At 40.0% G+C, this 22,285-nt stretch overlaps 2 protein-coding genes across 5 annotated transcripts in view; one reads left to right on the forward strand and one right to left on the reverse strand.

Moving 5' to 3' along the window:
* The window catches only part of NEK6 (NIMA related kinase 6), a 111,330-nt gene extending 100,759 nt beyond the window's left edge, over positions 1-10,571 (forward strand). For all 4 annotated transcript variants that reach the window (XM_077835783.1, XM_077835782.1, XM_077835785.1 and 1 more), the window contains 2 exons: positions 1,893-2,006; positions 8,443-10,571. In XM_077835783.1, the coding sequence (XP_077691909.1) occupies positions 1,893-2,006; positions 8,443-8,553 (225 nt within the window). In that variant the 3' untranslated portion in view covers positions 8,554-10,571. The remainder of the gene's footprint in view (positions 1-1,892; positions 2,007-8,442) is intronic.
* Positions 10,572-11,137: 566 nt separating this feature from the next.
* Positions 11,138-22,285, reverse strand: part of PSMB7 (proteasome 20S subunit beta 7) — a 41,066-nt gene continuing 29,918 nt past the window's right edge. The window contains exons 7-8 of the mRNA XM_077835786.1: positions 13,007-13,158; positions 11,138-11,357 (exon numbers count right to left, since the gene is read on the reverse strand). Of these exons, the coding sequence (XP_077691912.1) occupies positions 11,246-11,357; positions 13,007-13,158 (264 nt within the window). The 3' untranslated portion in view covers positions 11,138-11,245. The remainder of the gene's footprint in view (positions 11,358-13,006; positions 13,159-22,285) is intronic.

The following is a 22,285-nucleotide window of genomic DNA, read 5'->3' on the forward strand; positions in this document are numbered from 1 at the left end:
GCTTGCTGTTTTGATGCAAAATGGTTTTAAAAGATCTTCTAAACAGAATAGATAATATCAACAATTATCCAATAGCGCTTCATTAGGAGGAGGTATTACTCTGCTGTGTGGTGTGGCATGTGACAGTTAGTGAGGGTGACAAGAAGCACTTGAACAACGTTATAGAGTAATAAGCAGATGGGGCACCGTGTGGGTTGCATGCTGAGGTGACATGCCTCTTGCTTACTGAGCCTCTCTGCAGCTCATGGCTTTCCCTTTGAAGACCATTCTTATTAGTGCTATTGGTTCACTTATATGTAAATGGCGAATTTCATTTGTTCCTGTTCCTGGAGACAGTTGTAACGGTGAACAGTCTTGGGCTTGCGCCTGACATTGCCAGAACATACTCTGGATCGTGGGCTTGCTGTTTTTGAATCTTAGTTTGAGAGAGAGAGCAAAAAGGTACTCGACTCACAATGTTTACTTTAAATGGGCATTATTTATTCATGCCATATTTTGTAAGTGCACAAACACACATCTCTTCATGGCTCCTGTTCTGGGGCTCAGCATTTAAAGTTCATTTAGAGCTCTTAGTTAAAGACTTGCAGCATAATTGATTTCCTCCCACAAAGATGCAATTGTATCTTAGCGCCTCAAAACCCCTCCATCGTGTTATCCTGGCTGCTTGAATCTTCCATTTATCTCCATGAAAAAAAGTACATTTGAATACACTGAGATATGGGGCTCAGGAACCAAAGAAACTAAAATGAAAAAAATAAGCTGATTAGGAGAAGACACAGTAGCCTGGTTACAAAAGCTTTTTAGAATCCTCTTCCCTCGACAACACGTGGCTTGGCTTTATTCAGAATATCAAGCGGAATGTTCATATTTATAAAGACTTTGAATTTTAGGTAGCAGCTTGTTGTCCAGAAAGCATCAATTTACTCTTTACAACAGTCCACTAAAAATTGAGCAGGCACAGAGAGCAAATATGCTCTGTTCTGAACAGGAGCGTGACTGAAGTAGATTGAAACTGCAACATGCATCATAGGCAAAAGGGCTTTTACTTTTAAAAGATTATCACTTTTATAATAGGTTATCATATTCCACTTCATGCAATTGGTTTAGAACAATAATTTTCTTGCCGCACTGAAATCCTATTTCCTTGGTTTAAGTAACATTGATATTTATAGTTTTTTTTCGGTGTACATCTAAAATCGCTGCCCAGCCATATTCACAGAGTCCCACATGTAAGACATTTTAGGAAAAAATAATTACAGTGCTGGGGGAAAACATAGAAGCCTCTCCTGTGTAATGAGGGCCAGGAAAGTGTAATGAGTGCTCATTGATCATTTGAAGAGAGTGGTGGGAGGTGTTTGGTCTGTGACTCTCCATTCTGCTTGGCCACGGGTGTTTCTTTGTGTTTCTGCTTTTTACAAGAATGCTCTGTCCTTGGGGACACCAGGAAACCAGTTTAGCTGCCTGAGACGTACGTACCCGTGTGTGTGTGTGTCCCTGCAGCATGGTAAACCCGAGTTCCAGCCTTCTGAATCGGGGACAGGCAGAGGTCTGACTTCACTGTGCAAATACCAAGTCTCATGCCTTTCTTGTGGAGAGGGTGCTCTGTGACTCGAGGTGCTTTGTGCAACTGCCGCTGCCTGACACAGCTTTTGTTTGCTTACGTCCACGGCGTAGGGCTGATGAGGGAACGGCAGGTATGCTGTACATCTGGTAATAGGTGCTTGGCAGTGTACAAACTGATATCTCAAAGAGCAACAGTATCCATTTGTGTACACTGTCAGAGAGCAACATTTGTGCCCTGTCACAGAGCAAAACTTGCTATTGCAAATCAGCAGTACTGGGAGCTTCTAAACCCTCCACAGTTTAAAACTATCTTCCATTTTTCTCTACAGATGGCAGCTCTTCAGAGTCCTTTCTATGGAGATAAAATGAATCTGTTTTCTCTTTGCCAGAAGATAGAACAATGTGACTACCCTCCCCTTCCAGCTGAACATTATTCTGAAAAGGTAAATTGGGCACCTGATGCTCAGATTGGAAAGTGGTGACCAGTGGGGGTAAAATAACTGACCCTGGGGGCAGGGGAGGGCAGAGTGTGCGTGAAGACAGGGAAGTGGTTTTTGGCCATATCTGAAGTAGACCCTCCCCCCCAACACCTGAAAAGAATTGGGGACCTCTAGATAGGATTCCCTAGGTTAGCGCACATCCGGCTGAAACACCTCTCACCATGGTATCCAAGCACCAGCAGAGTAAATGGAGCCCAATGGGGAACAAAAGGAAGTTTCCAGTAACGAGGAGTGGTCTGATCTGGAGTGCTCCTGCATTAGCAAAATATGACGACGAAACCTGGGGAAAACCTGACACCTCTCCCTACAATAACACACCATAAAACGGTGTTTAAATTTAGTCTATAAAGTCCTCAGTTTGTTTAAATGTATAACAAGGGAAAAATGATACTAAAAGGAGGAAGGGAAGTGATTAGCCTAGTACAATAAGCATCCAAGCAGGAGCCATATGGGGGCTTTTTAACGTCTGGTTAATTTTATTGCTATGAAAGCAAGAGATGGAAAGCAGTGGCTGGACTGAGCGATATCACAAGTTGCTGCTGTGCATGCTTGCTCCCACCCCTTTGCCACTGTGCTTAAATCCAGTTGCAGCCACCCCCTTCTTTTGCAGTGGACCTTTTATGACAGTTGTGTGGCGCTTTTTCAATGTGGCCAAATGTCAGCTAGACTGAAGCCCACCGAATCCATTTCATGTGAACCTAAATCAGACAGGAAACCAAGTCTCTTGATAAGTGCATGAATTGCCCTAAATAACCAGTTCTTTCCCTCCATTTCTTCTTTCAGAAATAGCTGCCTAGTGTATGAAAGGAAGTTGTTTAGGTAATTGAGAGAGTCTAACTTGTAGTTTTTCAGTAGAAGCAGAGCTCTGTGCAGTGAGAGACAGGATACAGGGGAAATAAAATCCAGGGCAGCTAGCAGACAGTCCATGTGTATTCCAAGGTTGTTCCCCAGAAGGGGACTGTGGTGATGCTCAAAACATCTTTGCTATCGGGTTGTACAACAGCAGCCTGGTAGAAATGGGAAGCAACAAACTACATAGATGCAGGTAATCTAGAGAACTCCACCTGAGTATGTCTTTCCTGGGATTAGAGAAATATCCCCACTTAGTTTTGCATACTCTCTAACTAGTTAGAGGTAAGAGGATGCTGGAGGAAGGAAGGAGTTAGAATGTTCATAAAACAAAAGGGGTTTGAAATCAGTTTTGCATATTCAAAAAATGGGGCATCCATACAGTGACCTCCCCTCCCCTGTGTTTGTGGTATATGCCAATCTCCCTGTAAATGCAGACACAACAAAATAAATAAAACTGGGTTGAGAGCACTTTAATTGGCAACCGGTTCACTTGCACATCCTCTTAAGCTGCTGACATTTGGCTCCCAGGGAAAGGTACCATGCCAGATCTGTGCACAAAGCATTGGGAAATAGTACTAGACAAAACTGAGCAGCTGGGCTCTGGCTCCAGCTCCATTGCACACAGCAGCTTTTGTGAAATGAAGTGTGCACTTCTGGCAAAATCCGGTGTGTGCTGGTTGCAGGGTTATGTCTCCTCTGGATGGATGCAGATCGCTCCCCGTAATGTTAACAGGAGTCACAGGCCTGGAGGGGACAGATCCCTAAACATGCCAATCCAGTAGATTTTTCCCCCTTAATAAAGACTTGGATTGGCTGCAGTGAGGCACTGTTAGTGAAAGGGGCACGTGTGGGAGGTGTCAGTCACTGAGGTGAGACTAAACTCTGAGGGACTTCCAATAGTTTCACGTCACTCACCAGAATTTGAGCTTTTGTGTTTAAAGCATGACATTTCTCACAGGACAGCATCTCTCCGGCTGGACTAGCATGGTGCTGTCTCCTTGAGCCTGCAGGCAGAGGCTCTGTCTGTGCTAGAGAGCTGAACCATTCCTAATTCAACCGGTGGGATAGAACCAGCTTTGACTCAAACGGTACACAGCATCCACACCAGCCGTTTCAGTACCCTCTGGAGACCTATCCCAAAGTGCCTTACAGAAGCAATGGATTCACTGTAGTCAAAGCAAATGTGCAGTAATGTTAAGATAAGAATGTACATGTGCAATCAGTTCTCCCACCTCTTCAGGTGAAGGATAACACACACACACACGCCGCTTTCTTTCAGAGCATCTGTTCTAAGCATTAACTTCCTCCCCTGAGTTGTGAGTCAGCAAGTCGGTCACAAACAACTGGTTTATTTCTCAGTTTTCCTGCTCTGTGGGCAAGAAACATACCTATAATGTCCTGACCATAACAGACTCTAAATGCTGACCGTCTCGTGTGCACATACATCGTAGGGTCTTGGCTTTAAGGGGTGCTGTGTTCCTGAAGAGACACCAGAGCTTCTGGTTTTCACAGAGTTTGCATTCTTGCTAAGCAACCAACTTAAAAAAAAATTGTAAACTCTTCTAGAAAGTGCTGGTTTTCCAGACTGCCTTCATAAAGAGTAATTTCCATTTGCTGTGCTGTTATAGCATGCCCTTCATGATATGCCTGCTGGCAGTAGGAATTAGTGTAAGTTGACAGATGTGTTTCCTGTCTTTACAATTACTGTCTGTGTGCTTCCCTCTGGCACTGCTACGGAGTGTGTGTAGTATAGTGATACAGTCTTGGGTGAGAAGGATGGTTTAAAGCTCAAAAGCTCCAGGTCCCAGAGAACTAGACTACAGATGGTGTTCATACACTTAACTGAATGCCTGACAAGTCTGAGAGAGGGCTAGGCCTTCGGCTCTGGCTTATTTCACCGTATTAGTTGCTGCTGTTACATGAAGCCACAAAGCTTAATGTTTTTATGCTGGAACATGAGGGTAGTATGAGCCGTGTTTACTTTAGTTCTTTACGGTATGAAATACCCAAATGGTGACACTGTCAGAGTGAATGGCCAGGGGTGGGAGCAGATGGACTTCCTAAACCAAGCAAGCACAAAGTGAAGCTGGTTCAGGGAGCAGGCTACCACAATAGCCTCTTCGGAAAATGCTGTAGCTATGGGTGAAATTTGTGGAATGAGGCCTCATACAGCGTTTGTTCTAGCAGTAATCATGGCGTCAGAGGACAGAATGGGTGACTTAGTTATTTTGTATGTGAATACATACATGGCTGTTCTGCTTGCTCAGATTCCGCCTCAGAGAGTAATTTCTTGAGCCTGCTCTAACATTGTCACGGCCCGTTGGCCTGTGAGCCATGTGAAAACGCAGCCTGCGTATCCTCACGCACTGAGAGTCGGAGTTGACTCTTGCCCATGCCGTGAGGCTGAATGTTGCTCAGTCATCCTCGGCAGCTCACGGCAAAGCTCCCCTTTGCCTCTCTCATACCGATCTTGAAGCTAAGGTTGAGCTCTGCTAATGTGTTACACTGCAGGCTGATTTCTGATCCCATGAATCTCTCATGTACACCATGCTCTCAGCTCCAGATCAAATGAATAAACTTGAGTAATTAGAGAAAAGTGCCCTGCTTTAATAAAGCTCCTTAAAATGAATTGCTCCTGTTCTGGGGCTTTTTAAAGCTAAGCCATCCAAATATTTTCTCTTGTCATGATAGGCTCCCTCCCTGGAACAGAAAACTAGAAATGGCCATAGTTCTCTGAAAACATCCACTCCACGTGCAGGGGCCATCAGAAAGTGAACAGAATGCTGGGAATCATTAAGAAAGGGATAGATAATAGGACAGAAAATATCATGTTGCCTCTATATAAATCCATGGTACACCCACATCTTGAATACTGTGTGCAGTATTCGCACCATCTCAGAAAAGATCTATTGGAAAAGGTTCAGAAAAGGGCAACAAAAACGATTAGGGGTATAGAACAGCTTCCGAATGAGGAGAGATTAATAAAACTGGGACTTTTTAGCTTGGCAGAGAGTCGGCTAAGGGAAGATATGATTGAGGTCTATCAAATCATGACTGGTGTAGAGAAAGTAGATAAGGAAGTGTTTTTACTTCTCATAACACAAGAACTGGGGTCACCAAATGAAATTAATAGGCAGCAGGTTTAAAACAAATAAAAGGAAGTATTTCTTCACACAACGCACTGTCAACCTGTGGAACTCCTTGCCAGAGGATGTTGTGAAGGCCAACACCATAACAGGGTTCAAAAAAGAACTATTTAAGTTCATGGAGGTTAGGTCCATCAATGGCTATTAGCCAGGATGGGCATCCCTAGCCTCTGTTTGCCAGAAGCTGGGAATGAGCAACAGGGGATGGATCACTTGATGATTCCCTGTTCTGTTCATTCCCTCTGGGGCACCTGGCACTGGCCACTGTTGGAAGACAGGATACTGGGTTAGATGGACCTTTGGTCTGACCCAGTAGGGCCATTCTTATGTTCCAACTCCCCAGTCTATCTGCTGAAGGTGATTTGATCAAGTCATTTCAAACACTTATTTGCAGTGATTATCAAGGTTTCATCTGTGACCTGCGAGTAGATAAGAATGGAAGTTGGATTTAGCTCTTGCATGCTAGGATAGTTGTTGGAGAAAATCTTTGCCTCTCCATCATTCTGAATTCAAGCAGCAGTTTACCCTACCAAAAGGCAGCAGATTGATTTCACATAACTTTACATTGACTGCTGATTATTTTAATACATTGTAAAGAGGTTGGCATCATCTGAGATTAATAAAATATCATCCATCTTATAATTCAAGGTACAGGCGCATGCTAAGACTATATGTTTAGTTGTTATCAGATATAAACAGCATACACTTGTTTTTATCCCCAAAAGAGAGAGTCAAAGGGTCCATGGAGTTCACTATAGACTTTACTACTAATTTTAGTGAAAAGTGCTCAGATACTCTAGTAATGAGTTTATACTGTGGCCATAGCAGAGATGACAAAGCATACCATCCTCCTCTTCCCCTCCACCCCCCAATCCTAGGTAGTAAGGCTACATCAGTACCTGTAGTTTAATAAGTTTATTTTGGCACTTTCCCCTTGTGGTGTGTCTCCTTTATATAAACACGATCATTGTTCACCCTGTACCATTGTGCTACTGTTCCTAGTGTTGTAATCTGCTTCAGGCCCAGAAACAATTGTCATTTTACAGGACCTACTGCCATTCAGAAGTGAAAACCTCAGTTGTGTAAATCCAGCTGAAGATGTGTGCTTGATGGCTGTATGGTCATGCTTTTAATTACCATTAAAATAATTGGCACTGTGGCTACTGGGAGGATGTGAGAAGATCAGAGGCTCAAGGCTGTTTCTCCCCATGCCTTGGGGGTACGAGCAGCTTTTGGTGTCTGTATAATTAAAAGCTACAATCTTTCATGTGTACAATAAAGAGGATGGGGAGGTAGGGAGACTCTGGTCCTTCTGCATTTTATTACTTATAATCAGTGACCCATCTCTTTTCTGCACTAAGGTCCTGGAGTCGAGTGTCATTGTCACACTGCTGTGTCTCGCACAGCTAGTGCTCTATCTTATGTCTAAGGATCTCAAAGTGCTTTTCAAAACTTAATTCAATCTTGAACTGGCTAACTGCCACTGATTGCTGCTAGGATGCAATGCAGGATCATTATATAGAAGTGTGCGCTGAATAGAACTTCCTTGAATTGAACACCACAGTTCACTTCCATTTCTCCATCTTCACTCACAAGTCTTATGTGTCATCTCTGTCCAACTTGCAATTTTGGGCTCATTTTCTGTTCTTTCCTATGCTTTTCCCCTGCATCCAAATCCTGGTCATGTCATTCTGTGGCCCCTCCCACGTATCTTTTCCTATCCAGTTTGAGTTCCTTGTCCTCACTGTTAAAGCTAAGCTCAGCTCTACTCTCCTACTTCATCCCGACTGCTGTTTCACCTACTTTGCCTGCTTTACCGAACCCTTCATCACCACCTCCCTCCTATTCATGATTCAGTGTCTCACCTCCTGTACATGAAGCAAACACATACTCCTCCTTCAGGCACCTGCTAACTCTTCTCTTCTCTCAGGTAGCCATCTGCCTCTGACTGGTCACCCCTGCTCTAACTCATTAAACATAGGGGGGGAATTACAAAGTTTTAAACTAACAAAATGCTAAATGTAATGGATGAACCACTGGTTGTTGCCTCCTCTCTCCTGTATGTTACATTTAGATTGCAAACTCTTTAGGGTACAGAATGGGTCTAAGAAGCCACAACTAAATGCACCAACTTAGTACAGAATATTAGACTTCAGTGCTATGAAGTGAATTGTCTGGGTAGGGACTAGTCATTTTACAAATAGGGAAACTAGACAAACACACTTCCTGATTTGCCATGAACATATAGCAGATGGAAAAGAATAAAGGAGTTGACACTCCAGTCCAGGGTTCTTTGCATTCAAATAGTCCCTTCCCCTTTCCAAAAAGGAACAGGGTGGTACATTATATTTTCATGCAATTCTTCCTTCCTTCCTTTTCAGCTACGTGAATTGGTCAGCATGTGCATATACCCTGATCCAGATCAGAGACCTGACATTGGTTATGTGCACCAAATAGCAAAACAGATGCATGTTTGGACCTCCAGCACTTGAATCATCTGCAAACACTCTCTAAGAAAAGCCATCACAGCTTAGTCTTACTTGAATTTTTATTTCTCAGATGAAACCAACCGGTGCCTAGTCAAACTCAAGTGAGAGAGTTGAGCACTGGTAGCAAGATGCTCCATTATTTCTGCAGGTTATTTGACAAGGACTCTTACCAGGTGGTCATGCTTTAAAGTGAAGATTCTATGAGGTATTGCAAGCATTTTTTTTTTCAAAGCCAATAACATACTACAGATGTAGATCATTTAAGGGTCCTTTCTTAAAACTGTTGTGTGTAATCTAGAATAGATTATATTAACAGGGGTGTCTCATTGAGCCTTTGACACACCCCTTTATCTTAACTGTAATGTGAAATATTGAAATAATTCCTTCAGTGAAATCACTTTATACTAATGTAAGAATTGCAGTAGATATTGTGTAAATTGTATAACTGCTACTTTGCCTCTTCTGCACATGGTTAATAGCAATTTCAGTTTTTAGTTCATATATTTTTAAAGCATTCAGCTCTGTGTTTTATCCCCTCCTTTGCAAAAAGAGGAAGGGACGGACACTTGTTTGAAGATTTTTTTTTTTTTTTTTATCTGAAAATTTAGAGTGAATATTTTGCAGATCCATTTATCTGTTAACTTGGTTATAGACAATGAGGTGAGTCTAGCATATACCTGAAAAGCATTGCTTCTATAAGCAATGTATCTTTATAAATGTATTTTCCCCTTTGGCATTAATCTTGTTAGGCTAAAAGTCTATTATAAAACCAGTATTACTCTAAGCCAATTCTATTTTGGGGAAGATACTTTTACCAAATCCAATGGTACTTTAGCCATTCATAAATAAAATGTAAGGAAAGCAGTGTTTTAAAACTTTTTTCAAACATAGTAATATTATTTACATTTAGCATGAAATAAGACCAATGCTTTGTGTAATTTTAAATAAGGATCAGCCCATACCTATTTAACTGTGAAAGCTAATTTATAAAATGTGAATTTTTATAAGAAACTCAAGCTGATTTGAAGGAGACATTTTGTTTAAAAAAAAAATTAGTCTTTTAAAGACCTAAAAATTTTCAGTCAACAAAATTCATTCATTGAATCAATGATTTGTTTCATTAGAGACAATGAAAAGTATTCACTGCTTTAGAAACCAAACTTGCGGATTCACGTTCAAGTGTTTCCATTTCACCTAACTGTTCAGGGGAACTGCTGCAGTTAATCTCAAAGGACAACACCCAGGGGAAATAAACTTGTACTGTTATAGTGTTTCTTCTGTGTGAGGTAGAGTCCATTGCTATCATGTATGTTTGTGGGTGACAGTTGTTCAAGTGTTTAAATACAGCCTGTGACACCTTACTCTTTCAAAAAAAGCCCATAGCTGCTTGGAAATAAAATCAGGGTAAGAGGGTTAAATACATGTATATGCTTTGAATGGATTTTGTTAAACCTAATTCTCACTATTTAAAGGAAAACTGCAGTGCCCAGTTAAACTGAATTTCAAAAGATTCGGCTAAAGATATTCATTGCTGTGAATGATGCCGGTATCTCTTAAATGTAAGATGCCATTTTACTGATACTTCCCGCTAGGAAGTCCAGGCTGTTGCTCTCCTGTGGGAGCCAGGATATTCAGTTCAGTAGGAGAGAGGCCAGAATGCTTCCTCCATTCCCAATGCTAACATGTTCAGAAATGATCAAGAAGCCAGATTTTTAGTGTATTTAAATGGTCACCTTTGTACTGCAGGTTTCCTTTGAACTACAGTGGCAATTTACACATTCATAGACATGGTTGTGCAATGCCTCTGTTGGTGTAATGTAGAATAAAAGTTCTTTGGCTGTCAAGAAGGCTCAAATTACTTGAGTGTTTTGATAAGTCTGGTCACTTCCTTGCTACATAAGATTATTAGTGCTTATAAGTAAATGTATTTTAAAAAGGTAAATTTTTGCAACTGTGCATTTTTAGATAAATAAAACCATGATTTACAAAATAAACAACTTCCTTTGTTAAAAAATACTATATATTTGAGTCCAGTGTTAAGTAACAAAAAGTGTTTTGTTGCAAAATGACTGAGTTCAAGTCTAAAATTGTTCTTGTAAAGTGTTTATATTCCCCAATATCTGTTAGTTTCACACTGCATCAAGCTCAACTTGTAAGGAAATGGACTAAATCAAAGTTACACCAGTTCTGCTCAAATTCTGCCTTCTAAGAACGTCTATCCACTGTGCTGTTTTAGAGGCTAGCCTGACTCTTTATTACCAATGTCTAGCTGTTGTTTTCTGTGTTGAAACACAAGACATAGAGAAGCCACTGAACTTAGTGGTAGCAGGTTTTTCTGCTAGTCCTATCTTGACTACCCAAGTACAGGTAGCAGCTGATTCATGACAATGGCATCCACTCAAGAGGGAATGGCCCAACTAGCTGAACATGTACTTCAGATCGCTGCCCTGTGACTCACTCATAGCTTACAATGTGTAGGACGACCTTTCAGACAGCAGATCATTAATAAGATTTTTGTTTGGCTGACTTACCATTCCTTACATACAGAACCAATCAACAGTGAAAACCAAAACAAAACTCACTCCACTAATTGGTCAGAATCCATTTATTTACTATAAATTGAGGTTTTTCCATGCAGGAAGGCTTCTAATATCAACCAGACATGGTTAACGTAGTAATTCTGTGTCACAATACTTCAGGAAGTGTCCATTGTTTGTACTGTTTCATCCACCACTTCAAGGTCCAGGAGAGCCACATTTTCTGCAAGAACAGCTGTAGTTCCTTTTTCACACCTGTACTTACCATACCTGTTAAAGATAATCAATGAAAGTTACAGAGCAGCTCCCTAACATAGAACTTCCCTAGAATTGAATCCAGACAAAGTGGATATCAAAGAAGAGGTCATTAAAAAAACGTTAAGGCTGAATCTTAATCAATCTAAAGGAACAGATGAATGGTGAAGTTACATGAAACACCTTACAATTTAAATGGAGATATGCCCCAGATAAGCCAGAAGTAAATGCAATAGTGTAATTTTCCTGACTGCTGTATTTTGTAATCGATGAGCACATTGTTGCAGGTGTCCTGTTTGGGGACAGCACTAACTTTCACATCAGTAGCAGAACATTCTGCTACATCTTGCACAACAAAAATGTTAAATTTACTTTGGCTTTCTAAAGTTGCAGTCTAAAAACACTCAGCAAGCCTGAAAGACTAAGGCAGTGACTGTGTGTTACTCACACCACATTTGATCTTAGCCTAGAGGCTGGCTCCCCCCACCCACAATATGATTGTACCATGGAATTCAAAGTTATCTGAATTACTCTGCAATTGCAGAATTCTCTCATGAACAAGGGAACTCAGTATCATATCCCATGCAGGCTTATAATGGAAAGTCTAACAGAAAGAGCTCTGCAACTCATACTATGCGAGTAGAACTACTATGAATACATTGGACTGACTGGCACTGTGCCTTTGCCTATTGTTTGCTTTAAAGAAAGGTGAATTTTTATTTTCATTCCACTATTTCTGCAATAGTATGTAAGTTGCACAACCACATTACACCCTGTGTAAATATACATATTGCAAAATCTTTCAACTGCCTGCAGGGGCTGTGACTCATTAATTAGGCAATGCAGTGTGCAGGAGTGACTGCTGCATGGTTAGCAGTTAAACTTTCAGCTGGTCTCTTACCCAACTAACTGCACCCACATTTGCTTACTTTGGAATTTCACCACCTCCATGCCTTGAGTATTCCTAAAACGTTCGGTCACTTCTGAGTTCAATCATGAAAACTGCACTGTGGAATCATACTTAGAGAGGGTAGGGTGGCTGTACTTAACTAATTTCTTGGAAGTTTAAGTTCAGAGAATTCAAAATGCATCAGCTTTGGCTTTGAAGGAAAAAGAGCAACAGCATAAAATGGTTTGTCACATTTGTAGTTTTGCACACAGCATAGTGAAAGGAGGGCTATGGCAGGATCTGTCTTTTGCTGTGGCCTGTCAAACTAGGGAGCTGGAGAACATAAATAGCACAAAACTCTAAAGGTGGTGAAAAGGTCAAGAGAGGGATGTTCCAGCAGAAAGGAGCATCGCTGACAACCTTCAACATTTGTTCCCCTAAATTCCTTATCTTCTTTGCATTATACTGACATTTTTTTGTTAGGCCCAAGTTAGCCATAGAACAATTGACAGTCCCTCCCGCAACGATCTATAGAAAAATCTCTACAACCTTCTGTGTTTTAAAGGAAATGCTAGTGATCCAGAGAGTGCGTTTAAAATCAGCAACCATATGCAGAGGCTATTCTCCAAACATGGGTGAGCCCTTCCTCTGAGCGCAGGAGCTAATGGTGGTGGACACTGAAAAAGCAGTATCAAAATGTACTGGGAAGGATCTGACTGAAATGTCTGGAATGTTAGGGAAAGACTGGACAATAGGCAGCTTCGGAAATACTAACCTTTCGCCTTTTTTGTTGGCCACATTGTAAGGACGGAGAAAATCCAACTTGCTTTTGCTTATAACACAGAGATCTATGTTACTGCCGGAGCCCAGATCATTGAATATTCCAGCTGCGATGGCATCTCTCACAAGCTGTTTGGCTTCCTCTTCCTGGGGGGGGAATATAAAATAAAGCTTATCTAGTTTACCAACTCCTGTAAATGTGGAAATTGTGCAGCACAGTGTAGCTAGACAGAAACATTCTTAAACTGTCATTTCATTTAAATAAAAGGGAAAACTAATCTAATGTACAGAAGGAGCAAAATTACGAATGATCAAATTAAGGGGCTACTTTCTAGAGGTTACTGAAGTGTGATTCAAGAGGATCACTTGCCCTATTAACTAAGACAATACTATCAGATGGAGATGTATATTTCTGTACATGGCCTAAGTTGTCTTAGAAGGATAAGGTAGAAACACAGGCAGCATCTTTATAATACAGTGTTGTGAATCTGAACAATGGTCAGCACTACCGCAAGGACCAGCTTTCCAATCATGATGAGCGCCATCAGTGGTACATGTCAAACCGATTATAATGAAGGGGTCAGGGTGAAAAAATTTAAGAAACGAAAAACCTTAAACTATGAAGGGGAGAAACTGACGTTCATAACGATTTACTATCTTCCAGACCTTAAATACATGCATGTACAACAATCTAGAATGCAAGTTTCCCTGTAGTGCCGTGAAAACCACTTGCATACAAATTGCATACTAGTTTAGTTAAAGACTGCCTTGAGTAGAGACGATTTAATCATCCTCTATAGTACGAAAATGATTTGTATGTTTTGTAACACAGCCAACCTGGTTTGCAAAATTTATTCTACTCCTCTGAATAGCTGCATTACAGGGGAGCTTTGGTCTGCACTGCATCATAGCTAGCTAATGTTTTCATATTCCAGTGTAGTGTACAGGAGAAGAGTTAAAAGAAAAAGAAAAACAGTGATGAAGACAATTTGAGAATGTAAGATTTATAGCAGGAATGGGAGTATGGCCACTTTTATATAAATCCAGGTGAAGTGTGTATTTGTAAATACCAATTGTTACAATTTTTCAATTTAAATGGACTATACGACTGTTAAACGAATGTGTAATCCATTTATACTTTTGTCAGTAGTATGGACACTCTACTGTGCAGTTTCATTAACTAGTTCCGAGTTAATGAAGCAGCACGATTCTACTCATCTCTAGACTTGGGTATTCTAGGAAAGGAAAGATAATGCTTGTTTCAAGTGGGGGAAACCTCCTCAAATCTAATTCCTATTATGGCTAAAATTATGCATTACTGTTTTAGTCCTACATAAGTTTACAAATGTGTATTTGAGATACCAACATACTACTTTGCATAGGATTTCTAATGCTCAAAGAGTTTGCATTTCAAGAACATGCATGCTTTAAAGAACAACATACCATACAGACACCTGACTTACACAGTTTCTCAGAGGAAATCTGAATTGTTCTCTATTTAATGGAAATTATCTAAATTACCTTTCAGAGAGAGCGCAGTAAGTTCCATGCATCAGCCCAATGCTCACCTAGTGCTCTAAGCAACAAAACTCTCCCTCAGAGAGCACATGACAAAAAAAATCTATTTAATTGTATACACAACTACAACAAAAACCTTCATTGAATAACTGGCCTCAAACTAGGCATTCTGTACAGCAAGTTGTGGCCTGAAAGGATTCGCATAATTGTAGCTGCTCTGTAGCAGAAAAGGGAAGCCTATTACAGCTACATTAGCTCCCTCTACAGACTCAGCACAGGAAAGAATTAGATTTCATTTCAAATGCAACTCCGAACTGACAATCCCTGACAAGATCCAGGGATGTTACAAACAATTCTGGACGCCATTAGGTATTGTGAGACGAAGGCGAATCCGCAACTTCACACTGTAACTGAACATACGGCATTAAAGTTGTATTGAGGTGACAAAGGTTCTATTACTGGTAGAGTGGTTCATCAGCCTGTTTCACATACATCCAGCAGGAGCTGGAAAAGGCTCACAGTTGGACAAGATGCAGTCCCGAGCTGAAATTTAACAGCTGTCTCATGGTTCACCTTCTCTGCCATTCATGAGCACAAACCATCCCTGCAGCAACTGCTGTAAAAGATGATGATGGTAGGAGGATTATTATATATAACTTTTCCTTATTCCAACCTCTTAGATCACATTTAACAAGCCAACTCTCTTCAAATCACAACTTAGGACCCACTGTTCCCTCATGCTTCGGGGAGGAGCGGACTAAATAGTCCTCCACACACACACCATAATACCACAAGCAGATGTCCTATGAATGCTCGCTTATTTAGGAAAAGCTACATACAAATTTCATAAATCCATGAATCACAACTCTGGGAATCAAAAGAGCAACTGATTGGTTTTAAAGTCAGAGAGATTAAAAAGAACCCACAAAAAAGATTCATGTACTATTCAGAGACGGACAGTGGTCTCTGACAGACCAAATGGTCCTCAGAAATTAGAGACAATCACTGAAGCCACTTCTAAAAGATGTTCCCTCATTTGGGCTGACTAGGATTAGAGCTGGGACAACAAATGTTTTTTTTTAAAGTTGATTTACTGGCCAGAAAAAAATTTTTGATTTTGTTTCCTTCCATTTCAGTACTGGTCCCCTCTAATCTCTCTACACTGTAACTGGAAAGATTAAGCCACTCCAGGCACTGTTGGGATGAGAAATTTGGAGCCTGGTTTTTGTTTAAAAATACCTGGAGGCTGGCTTGTCTAGTGTGTTAATTATTGCTTGGCGGCTGACCCTTGGAAATTGTTCACTCTCCCCTCATCCTCAGAAGTCACTCCTGGGGAGAGGAGAAGAGTCTGCAAGTGTCACCCAGGCAGCAAAAATTCATCTGACCACTGATAATCAGCTGGTAATGGATAGGTTTCTTGCCCAATACCAATTGTGAAGTAAATTCAATGCTACTTGGTACAAATGGGCTAGATACACCAGTGTATTAAAAAAACAAAACACACCCAGGTACTAAAATGTCCACTCGTGATGAAATGAGGCAAAACGTGATTTTTAGGTATTAAACACAAACAATTTCATCTCCTGCAGCAATATATTAAACCTTAACCATCTGTGAACCCCTTTCACTAAAATGTCAGTCTTGCAAACCCCCTCCTAAAAATGAATGGTTCCAGGGATTTTCTCCTTTACCCGAGTATAAAAGCAGCGATCTTAGAAATATAAAATTTGTTTTTATGACATGCTTATTACACACACTTATTATTGATCATTACAGTATTTTTATTGCATTATGAAAACAGCAACAAGCTTTCAAGATCTCACTTTTGTAGCTTGTATCACTTTGAATAAGCCTGTTATAACTAGGTTTCATCAAGGACTATCAGATGTGAAACAGCATGAAGGTATTTAAGAAGCCAATTCAGAGGTCCTCCTACATAAACAATCAGCAGTCCGGGCAAAACACGCAACAAAGCTTACAACAAAGCTTAACTTGTTCTTCATAATAATTTTTAAAACAATACTGGCTGCCTATTTAATTTTAAAAACAGCAAAAAATATCCACCTCCCTTTCCATCTTATAAAGGAGTCTTGAGATTTAAATCTCCTCAGTGTGACAGAGATGCTTGCTTTGATCTGCTTCGCTCTTGGACGTTCAGGGGCTCTGTGCTGCCGGGGTCCCTAGGGACAGCTCTGTCTGCCATTAGGGAATCCCCTGTAACAGTTCACAAATCCCAGTTTGGGAACCACTGCCTTAAGGAAACAGAAGACAAAGTACTATCTTCTTAATGGCCAAATAATACTTACATTAATACATCATGTGAATTTACACTCATCAAGGGGAAAACATTACTTAGGACCCAGTCCTGCAAGCTCTACTCTGTCAGAACTTTTACTTACATGCCAGTGCTAGAATTAACTTCAACTGGACTTTTGTCCGCGTAGACACCGCAGGATTGGGCTCTTTGGTGTGTGAATCTCACCTTGTGAAGTTGCTATAATTACACGTCCAGTACGCTGTTATAACCCCCACTTTTATCATTTACTTCCAGTGCATTAGCTCAAGGAACATTTTTAAAAAATGATTATTCTCTGACTTAAACAAACAGAACATGTTAATTCAGACAAATGTAACAAGACAATACTAAAAACCATGACTCTTATACGCGTATAGGAAATTCCAAGTCAACGTTTTATCCTTAACTCACCAAGAGGTGTTTAGTTATTGCAGACCTTTCCAACACTGTGGCGATGTCGAGTTAAACATGACGTACAACCAAGGCACCATGGAGCAACTGAAATTTGAGTCTCCAAAGTTACCAGTTTTATCCAAGCTCTTAATAGTGCATGTAGCAGTTTGAATATCTGACTTGCCATCATTAGAAGTCGGGAATGCACTGGCAAATTAGCTTTCAAAGCTGCTTTTGGTAAATGCAGCTCTGCTCACTTCATGTACAGCCTTCAAAGTTTTTTTTTTTAAAACCCTGCCACAGGAAATAACGATCCTTAGGGTACGTATGCTAGTCCGAGAATGTTTTCAGATTCAGACAGCAGCTGCACAAGCGCCAGCGTTGAAGTGCAGCTGAAGAGGATCCCCAAAGTAGCTCAGCCACAATCACGTCTGTACCCAAGGCATACTTTACATTCTCCGGTGATCCTCCACACAAGAGTTTGTTATTAGCAGTATTCATATTCTCACAGCTTAATTAGGACATTGACCAAGAGGTCTGCACTCGGCCACAGAAATAGTGTGGTTTCTTACTTTACCCCCATTTTATCAGACGAAATCTTTTAAAATATATTCAGCTGCACTTTGTACAGATTCGCCCTGGGGAACAAAACAGCAAAGCCACATAAAAAAATTTCTGCACATCACTTCAGTGTTTTGTGGTAGTGAATAATTTCGTTAATTAGAATCCTAGCACGACAGGAACATTTTAGTACTGTCTATGGAAATGAACATAGTAAACCAAATAGAATTACACATTTTTGGTTACCTGGAAGTTTACCACTATTTTAAATGAATCCTTTTGTACAAGTTTTAAACAAACTCAAATGAAATTTAAACTAAGGAACACATTATAGGCCACAGGTTAAGGACAATATATCCACTTTAGTTCTCTTTGGCAATAGATGAGGCCTTTTCTATTTGAACATAAAAACAACTGTGCTCAATTTTAAATCTTCCTTCAGAGTCGCCTCAATCTCCTGGGTAAAAAAAGCACTTTTTTGCTTTTAAAATGCACCATGTGTGTTACTCAGTTAGCAAAATATTCTTGAACCCAAAGTAACTGATAGACCAAAACAGTCTCTATTTGGTAGATGCCTATTATAATTAAGATCCTCTCAGAATATTAAATATTATAAGACCATAATTTGAAATAGTTCAGCCTATTTAATTAAATCTAAGACATTTAATTAAACAGCACCCAAATGTGAAATATTTTTCTCAGACTTTCGTAACTTAAAAAGATGACCAAAATGCCCTTGTAAAAACTGGTTTTTTTTTAAAGAACTGTTCCTGTGTAGGGACCCTGCATACAAATGAGTGAGATTTTATGGTCAGAAAATAGGGGGTTATAATGGAAGTGCTGACACAGTCTTAACTACAGTGGCATGAATACAATGGCACTGTAATAATTAATCTAAAAAACCCCTAAAAGTTCAGAGTATATAAAAGGAGCACTTCCTGCTTTATGGTTGGAAAGACCAAGCTAACTGGGAATATCATTCTCCTGGGTCTCCACGGCTTCTTAAATGAGATTACAGTACGAGTGATGTACTGTAATACAAGTCAGCTGTGACAAGCAGCACTTTATAGAGCTATCTGTTTGTCTCCATCACTACATCACACAATGTGTCCCAGGACTCCAATGTGCAACTCCATTTACCACTGCATGACAAATGGGTAGCACTTGTAAAAGGCACAAAGAGGTCCAGATCAGCCATGTAATGGTCACCACAGCTGTACCATAGTGCTTGAAGGGAACAAAACAGACCCCCAAGTTCATTAAACTGACCAGTAATGGATCTTTCAAAACGTGCCTTAGGAATACTACAGTAAAGGCTAAAATAAATAACTCAGCATGGAAGGCTAATCTAAAATGGTGTTTGATAAATTATTTATAACGTAGACGATTGTCTGCATTTAATATTGGAGCTACTAGTAGCATCTTTAAAAGATGATTTATGTGTTGTAATGCCATTAAACTTTATATTGGCCCACTGCTAGCTATAAAGTCTGCTGAGATTTAGAGAATGAGTTTTAAACTGTCACTGCAACATCATAGTAGATGGAGACTGTATTAAATCTTTACTTTAAACCTGCTATCTGGAGAGTTGCATTTTGTAGACACTCAAAAACTGATAGATTACCTCTCTGCATCTGCTATGGTGCAAGTCCCAAATAGCAAGGATAAGGAACTTTTCCATATTATTCTTTTATATAGCTTGAATCGAATTTCTCTTCGCACTTCAATGATTTTCAGATTTGGAATACCACCTTTTCTATGGAGCATGTTGGTTATGTCTACAGCCAATTAATCCTATTTTTTGCAAAAAGCTTTTGAGAAGAATTATATCGCTTATGCCTACTGATGTCTCAAACAAATACAATGGTTGCAGCTGTTTAGAGAATATTATTTCCCTGATGTTTTGGGAACTTGACAAGCAATTCATACAGGAGACTTTTTTTTTTCCTCCCACAGATTTATATATTGTACAGAGAGGTTTTTTAATTAGTTATTTAGATTATCATCAAACTGGAATGAATGAGTGTCTAGTAGATAACCAGCAATATCCTATTTTGATATTTAGCATATACGTAAATAAGTAAAATGCTCTAACAAGTTTAGCCTTTTATCACAAATCTGAAGAATCAGCATGCAGTACATTTATACGGGGTAGAAGAATTCTTGAAAATATCATGGTGGTACTTTTGCACCGGGGTGAAATTTGTTCCATGTCCTTCCTGTACTGAAAAAGTAAAATATACAAACTACTTTAAGTGAGAATCTCAGGGGTGAGGAAGAGTATTTGGGAGCCCAAGGACAGAGACATAGTAAAAAAATCTATAAAGAAGGCCTGGGAGTTAGGAAAACAATACCTCTTGAAGGACATAAGTGGCTACAAAAGAATAATTAGACTTTGGAAGTGTAATCAGCAGACTGCTGGATGTGAAAGCGTGGCTATGCCTGTCTGCTGGGAGAAATTGTGTTGAAGATCGATAAGTGACTGGAAGCAACACTAAAATTTTTTGGGAAAGTCCAAAGAGACAGGGGAACCAAGATGACAGCTCTGATGCAAAGCATTTTTCTTAATTTTTTTTGAAAGAGAGGGTTGAAAGCCAACCATTTAGTTTGGAACGAATCTGTTTGGCTACATTTTTAACTTGAACTGAGGGGGGAGGCGCTGGGATATACAATCTTAATACTCAGACTGTTTGAAAGTCCCAATCACCGAGCTTCCCATCCAATGGAGTTTAGGTGATGAATGTCATAGGCAGATGAATGCTTTACAACAGAAAAATATTTTTATGAAGTTATCATACTGGATCTCCGAATCAAAAGACTGTGCTTTGTTTTCATCTCACTTTCTTTACGTGAAGTGAGTGCTTGTGAGTGACCAATTGGGAATTGTTAAGTTTAATTGAACTGGACCTGGTGCTGACTTTGGGGAGTTATTGACATTGCCTTCACATCATGTTTTGTTGCCTTTTCTTTCCCCATCATCTTTTGTACATGCTCTAAAGGGTCATGACGGAGCTGCTATGGGCACAGAGTAGAGAGAAATCCTATAGTTTCAGCAGTGCAAGATGGGGCTATTGCTGAATAAGCACATCTGGAACATGTGGGAGTGGAAAGGGGGCTTGCTGAAGCCCTGAAAAAAACAAGCTCATCTTAGCACACAACTGATCACAGTCTGAAACGTTTAAGAGAATGAGAGGTTCAAAGGGGAGATGTTCAAAGTGGCCTCATCAAGTGTAGAAGGATTCTGGAGACCAGACTGTAGGAGGTTAAGTAGCAGCTAAGAAATTAACAAAAGTAAAAAAGCAGACGGCAAAGAGGATGTTAATTATGTGGCAGCACCAGGATGATGAGAGGAGTAAGGGGCTGGACCATAAAGTGATACAACATCCAGATATTCTGGAATACATCACTCTTACTGTAAATGAACGAGAAGAGGGACACAGTAAACAGCTCCGCTTGTCATGATTAGTCTAACGCCACAAAGACAAGCATGGGAGGAACGACAACAGAGCACAGAAGGGAAGTGGAATTTCTTTAAAGAGAATTACTGTATATTTAATGTTAAAAAATACTGCACTCAGATCCACTAGATTGGTTTAAAGCTAAAGTACATTAAAGCAACCGTTCAAGTAACTGTTAAAAGAGCAGTTGAAATAATTACAAAAGGCACATAGTAAAAAAGGAAAAGCAGTGGTGAAGAAAAGGCAGTCAGTGATGATCACCATGAGATCGCTCACTGCAAGATTAGTTTGTGGACATGGGGGGAAAACAAAGATTTAATGTATTTTCTGCTTCTGTATTCAAAATGGTGCTTAGATGGGGCAGACAAGTGCCAGAAACAGTCATTAGTTTTCTAGAGTGTATAGAAGACAGACTGAAGGAAATTAGGGTAATGCCAGACTAGATGGTCAAGAAACGAGGACAGGTGAAAATAAAAAAAAAAAAATCAATTTCTAGATCACAGTTCAACTACTACTGTAACTCTGTAGTTGTATAATTCAAAGATAGGGGCGCTCCTTACCACTTGCAGCCCTCAAAATCATTCCCAGAACTGCGAGGCCCACCTGCACAGGGATAAAAATGGAGCCTTACAATCAGAACTGAATTTCTCCCATACAGAATTCTGGAACTTTGTGGTACTTGAAGGCATGTGTTTTTCTTAGGGCAAGGGTTCTCTGAATCACACACATTACTTAGCTGTAGTAGATAGACTTTAAAAAGTGTAGGACATAAAGAAACCTATGAACACTCCAGCAGATGGGAGAATAATGGTGAATGAAGAGATCAAACTAAGAACTAACATTTTTCATATTTTGGATCAAGATAATGCAGCTATTGCTTTATTTTCCAATCTAGCTTGCAGCCTTTAATTAGGAACAAATCTGAAGAACTCCAAATTCTGAAGCATTTGCACTTACACAGATTTGTAGGAAGGAGTCTCAGTGTATCTTGTACACATACACCACTGTGAAAATCTCTCAATTTTTGTTCAAAGCTTTGAGGTACAAG

This window comes from Eretmochelys imbricata, chromosome 16, assembly GCF_965152235.1.
Source record: "Eretmochelys imbricata isolate rEreImb1 chromosome 16, rEreImb1.hap1, whole genome shotgun sequence".
Taxonomy (NCBI): domain Eukaryota; kingdom Metazoa; phylum Chordata; order Testudines; family Cheloniidae; genus Eretmochelys; species Eretmochelys imbricata.